Below are 6,264 nucleotides of genomic sequence, written 5' to 3'. Positions count from 1 at the left end.
AAAGACAAATGTGAGAATGTGTCCCATTCTTTTTGCTGCTGCAATGCCATCTTTCAGTAGCAGAGTGCAACCTCTGAGAGATTCAGAAGGTGTAATGTGTCCTTATACACCTTGAAGTTAATTATTTCCTGGCTACTCACTTTCTGAACCCACTTCTTAAGTGCTACAAGAGGCATGGATGACTGAATCAAATCTACAAATGTAGTTCTGGAAAAGGAGCTACTTAGAGGGATTTAAAATTCATTATACCCCTGGTAATCGTGCCTCATACCTTACTTTATCACTAGAAGCAAAGACTATTGGCTGGAATCCTTTGAAGCCTTATTTTCTACAACATCATGCACTTACTTTCCTGTGTTCAAAGCCTTTCTTCCTAGAGGAAGAATGATTGCTGAACTGTAGAATGAAACCAAAGAATGAACCCAGTGATAAAACCAAAAACAAGACACAAATGTTGATCAGGTGTGTAAACTTTTGTGTTTACTTCCTTAGCTCTCACTGGACCATAAGTCCTAGCACACCTCACTCTTAGCAATGCTGGCTAGGTCTACAAGGATTTATGGACCAACAATAACTGGAGAAGTATATGATTTCTTATAAAACATCATAGCAAACCAGTTATACATTTCCACTGAAACAGGAACTCTGTGAAACAATACTTTATTCAATTTTACTTTCTACATCTAGTGACAAAATAGTTTGGATCCCACATAGGATTGCCATTTCTGCTGTAAAGTACCATAAATGATAGTTATATAAAAATTACTAAATTCAAATGTCTTTTCAGGCTGCAGGTTTTTGCATTCAGATAGAACTTGTGCATTTTCATGCTCTGACAAAAAGATTTTAGCACATGCTGATTTAAAGAGCAGCTTAATGTTATTGCATCAGAGATATCTGCAGAAAAAAACATCAGGAAAATACATTAAGAAACAAATGTAACCCTCATATTTTTTCCCATTAAACCCGCTGCAGAAAGTGCCCATAACACACAATGATCAGATGCCCTCTAGATGAGCATTTATAAAATGCAGCAATTCCACAAGACTGCAAAGCAGGCATAGCTCCAGTTCCCAGTTTTCCCAGCATATGCCAACCCTTTTGGAAATAACCTAAAAGAGATACAAAAAGATAACACATCTCTAAAAACCGTTCTACCTTGCTTGGGAAATAATTGTAGTTATTTAGACCCTCACTCCTTGTCAATGGTTATATAATCAGCATCCACAGAAACATAGAAAAGGAAGCAACACTGGAGAGCAATGACAAAGAACACACTGAACTCTAGAGAAAGCTGCTAAAAACAGTTAGACGTATGTCTGAAGTAGAAAAGAAACCCAATGTGTGCACCAACCTACAACCAGCAAATACCTTCTACATGGGGAAATGAATACAGCAAATCGTGTGCAAAAAGAAGGTGCACACAAGCCAGTTGTGTGGAGGATAATAAGCAAGATTCAAAAAAGGAGATAATGCAAGAGAAACTACATGTCTGATCCCATAAGATATCTTCATGTAGTAGCCTGTACACACACTGATGCACCCCAAATTCTGTATCAGGGCAACTTAATATAAAGTTTTATATTGTTTTAAACTAACAGTATTAAAATATGCTTTTTAAAATATATCAGTAAGCATTTCCCAATTACTTATTTACACCTCAACATCATTATTCCCGTATTTACAGGGCTGGATCTTGAAAACATTGAACACAAAAGCTTGTCCACATCCACACGCACTGTAGCCTTTGCAATTAGCAGTGTACAGATTGATTTACAATCTGCTTGTCTCAAACTACACTAGTCTTTAAATAATACAAATTTATCACCCTTGCATTTTATGAACTGTGAAAGAATGAACCCTTTCCATCAACATTTGGGTTTAAAACTATACAGTCCATACTACACTATTTCATGTTATAACTGCTTGATATATCCAAGTGTGCTGATTGTACCAATCACAAAAGGAGTTATGTTTTCCCTACTGTGAGAGTTTGTTGGTGGGAGTTGTTTTCAAATGTTAGCCACTATAAAATTAATATTCCCATACCCCTAAAATAGAATCAAAGTGCTTATGCATTGCTGGCACATTTTCAGAAGTTATAGGTATAAGAAATAAAAAGCAAAAGGGCCTCAAAGACAGAAGCGGGAAAGCCAATCCAGCAACATGGAAGACAACTGCAAAGCCCTCTAATACAAGCACCCGCATGTCTCATCAAGACAGAACATTGGTTGCAGCCCTGAAAATACCTTTTCACAGTCCCACTAATCAAAGGTAAGGGAAGTTTATTCAGGATTAATCCCAGCTGTGGGGAATGGTGACGCAAAGAAAATCTCTCTTCTTGCTGAAGTGTAACTTTGGTGTTGATGAGTGCTACCCAGTGTATACATGCATGTGAGGAAGTTTTCTTTAAGTTTTCCAAGAACACCCTTATGATGGACCAAGGGAAAATTCATTGGCATCAGAACAACCTTAATACATGTATACATGCAGATAAATGATTTAAATATAACCCCACAAGTTGCAAATATTAGTGTCAAAACTGATTCTTAATGGGCAGAGATTAAACTCAGGGATATAACTCATTGTAGGCAGCAAATTGCAATTCTGTGGTTGGCACCAAGGAAGAGATTTCTTGCAAAAGTTTTTCACATGGCTTTCACTTTGATTTGCTTCATTTTCATTTGCTTCTTCTCAAGTTTCTTCTGCTCACGCCGCAAAGCAGCCTCCTGTTGGAAAATAGAACATGTTTTATAAAATTATCAGATCCTGTGTTTCTTTGCAGGGCAAATCAGGAAACCAGTTAGAAACAAAGGCTTCAAGGAAATTCAGTTAGTTGTGCAGATTAATGGCTCTTCTCAACAATCATTCTGTTGTGCAACAACCATGCAATTGTTACTTTGTCATTGTGAGTGATTCACAGATCTTTTGAGGCAGGGAAAAATTAAATGTTGCCTAGAACATTTCTCTTATGATAGATAGAAAGGAACATAACATAGGATAGAACCTGTTTCCCAAAAGGCAAGATAAAATTCACTTCCTAAAGAGATGGGAAGGGGAACAAGATATAACTTTCTAAGAAGAAAAGGCCAGCCAGAGCACACAATCTGAATCTGAATCTCCAGGAATTCCAGTTTTCTAATATATAACAAGACCCAGACTAAGAACTGAACTCTCTTAAACTTGAATTGGGAAGAATGCCATCCTGTCTACAAAAATGAGAAGTGTACTATGTGAGAATTTCCTTTTCCCCTTTCACAAATAGGAAGGCATATGGCATTGGCAATATATGCTAAGGAGGGAGCCCACATACCATAGCAGTTACTGTGTTTCCTATTTGTTGAATATTTGTAAAACTGCTCAAAAACAACCTTGGCCAAGACAAAGATTTCTATCATTTAATGTCCTACTAATGTGTCCGACAAATATCCTGTAAGTGGTCTCTCTCTCCCCAAAGATGAATGACATTGTAGCACTGCCAATGAAATGGACAAACACATACGATGTCATAGGCATCACTGAAACCTGGTGGGATGACTCCCATCACTGGAATTTAACCATTGAGGGCTATAACCTCTTTCACAGAAATAGAACAAAGGGGAGAGGAGGGGGAGTAGCTTTATATGTCAAAAACAGTTACGTTGCAGAAGAAATGCAAGACTGTAATCCGGGAAACCAGCTTGAAAGCATCTGGATAAGAATCAAGGGAACCGGGACTCAAAAAGATATTGTCGTGGGTGTCTACTACAGACCTCCGAGTCAGGATGAAGGACTTGATGAAGCCTTCTGTCAACAGCTGACCAAACAGGCACAAAGAAGAGATATAGTAGTCATGGGCGATTTCAATTATCCCGATATCTGCTGGAAAACAAACTCAGCCAAGAGTACAAAGTCCAACAAATTCCTCACTTGCCTTGCAGATAATTTTATGGTCCAGAAGGTAGAAGAGGCAACAAGGGGATCAGCAACTCTTGATCTAATCTTAACAAATGTGGAAGACCTGATCAATACAGTTGAAGTGGTTGGATCCTTAGGGGCAAGTGACCATGTGCTCCTGCAGTTTGCAATACAAAGGAATGCTGAAACTAAGACAAGTCAAACACGCATTCTGGACTTTAAGAGAGCTGACTTCCAAAAAATGAAGGAATAACTGAGCGGCATTCCATGGACGCCGATATTAAAAAACAAGGGAGTTAAGGATGGATGGGAGTTTTTCAAAAGTGAAATACTCAAGGCGCAAATGCAAACAGTGCCAACAAAGAAGAAAAATAAGACAAGTGCAAAGAAGCCAGAATGGATGTCCAAAGAACTTCTAACTGAGCTAAAGCTCAAAAGTGACATGCACAAGAAGTGGAAAAGGGGAGAAATCACCAAAGAAGAATTCAAACGTATAGCCAACACCTGTAGGGAAAAGGTTCGCAAGGCTAAAGCGCAAAATGAGCTCAGGCTTGCCAGGGACATAAAAAACAACAAAAAAGGCTTTTTTGCTTACGTTGGTAGAAAAAGGAAGAAAAAGGAGGCGATAGGGCCATTGCAAGGAGAAGATGGGGTGATGGCGACAGGGGACAGGGAAAAGGCAGAACTACTTAATGCCTTCTTTGCCTCGGTCTTCTCAGAAAAAGAAAGCCATCTTCAACCTCAGCAACACGGAATGGACGAAGGATTGGGGGAAATCCAACCCCAAATAGGGAAACAAGTTGTCCAGGAACACTTGGCCTCTCTAAACGAATTCAAGTCCCCAGGGCCAGATCAGCTACACCCAAGAGTACTGAAGGAACTAGCGGAAGTTATTTCAGAACCACTGGCAATTATCTTCGAGAGTTCTTGGAGAACGGGAGAAGTCCCAGCAGATTGGAGGAGGGCGAATGTGGTCCCTATCTTCAAGAAGGGAAAAAAGAACGACCCAAACAATTACCGTCCGGTCAGCCTCACATCAATACCAGGCAAAATTCTGGAAAAGATCATTAAGGAAGTGGTCTGCGAACACTTAGAAACAAATGTGGTCATTGCTAATAGTCAACACGGATTTACCAAAAACAAGTCATGCCAGACTAATCTGATCTCTTTTTTCGATAGAGTTACGAGTTGGGTCGATACAGGGAATGCTGTGGATGTAGCGTACCTGGATTTCAGTAAGGCCTTCGACAAAGTCCCCCACGACCTTCTGGCAAACAAACTAGTAAAATGTGGGCTAGACAAAACTACGGTTAGGTGGATCTGTAATTGGCTAAGCGAACGAACCCAAAGGGTGCTCACCAATGCGTCGTCTTCATCATGGAAAGAAGTGACAAGTGGAGTGCCGCAGGGCTCCGTCCTGGGCCCGGTTCTGTTCAACATCTTTATTAACGACTTAGACGAAGGGTTAGAAGGCACGATCATCAAGTTTGCAGACGACACAAAACTGGGAGGGATAGCTAACACTCCAGAAGACAGGAGCAGAATTCAAAACGATCTTGACAGACTAGAGAGATGGGCCAAAACTAACAAAATGAAGTTCAACAAGGACAAATGCAAGATACTTCACTTCGGCAGAAAAAATGGAAATCAAAGATACAGAATGGGGGATGCCTGGCTTGACAGCAGTGTGTGCGAAAAAGACCTTGGAGTCCTCGTGGACAACAAGTTAAACATGAGCCAACAATGTGATGCGGCTGCTAAAAAAGCCAATGGGATTCTGGCCTGCATCAATAGGGGAATAGCGTCTAGATCCAGGGAAGTTATGCTCCCCCTCTATTCTGCCTTGGTCAGACCACACCTGGAATACCGTGTCCAATTTTGGGCACCACAGTTGAAGGGAGATGTTGACAAGCTGGAAAGCGTCCAGAGGAGGGCGACTAAAATGATTAAGGGTCTGGAGAACAAGCCCTATGAGGAGCGGCTTAAAGAGCTGGGCATGTTTAGCCTGCAGAAGAGAAGGCTGAGAGGAGACATGATAGCCATGTACAAATATGTGAAGGGAAGTCATAGGGAAGAGGGAGCAAGCTTGTTTTCTGCTGCCCTGCAGACTAGGACACGGAACAATGGCTTCAAAATACAGGAAAGGAGATTCCACCTGAACATCAGGAAGAACTTCCTCACTGTGAGAGCTGTTCGACAGTGGAACTCTCTCCCCGGGGCTGTGGTGGAGGCTCCTTCCTTGGAGGCTTTTAAGCAGAGGCTGGATGGCCATCTGTCGGGGGTGCTTTGAATGCCATTTCCTGCTTCTTAGCAGGGGGTTGGACTAGATGGCCCATGTGGTCTTTTCCAACTCTACTATTCTATGAT

General features: G+C 41.0%; 1 protein-coding gene across 2 annotated transcripts in view; it reads right to left on the bottom strand.

Annotated features, from left to right (window-relative positions):
* Positions 1-644: 644 nt before the first annotated feature.
* Positions 645-6,264, bottom strand: part of ccdc47 (coiled-coil domain containing 47) — a 28,385-nt gene continuing 22,765 nt past the window's right edge. For both annotated transcript variants that reach the window (XM_062957940.1, XM_062957941.1), the window contains exon 13: positions 645-2,729. In XM_062957940.1, the coding sequence (XP_062814010.1) occupies positions 2,649-2,729 (81 nt within the window). In that variant the 3' untranslated portion in view covers positions 645-2,648. The remainder of the gene's footprint in view (positions 2,730-6,264) is intronic.

This window comes from Anolis carolinensis, chromosome 6, assembly GCF_035594765.1.
Source record: "Anolis carolinensis isolate JA03-04 chromosome 6, rAnoCar3.1.pri, whole genome shotgun sequence".
In the NCBI taxonomy this organism is placed as follows: domain Eukaryota; kingdom Metazoa; phylum Chordata; class Lepidosauria; order Squamata; family Dactyloidae; genus Anolis; species Anolis carolinensis.
The sequence above is the reverse complement of the archived record's forward strand: the minus strand, read 5'-3'. Positions and strand labels throughout refer to the sequence as shown.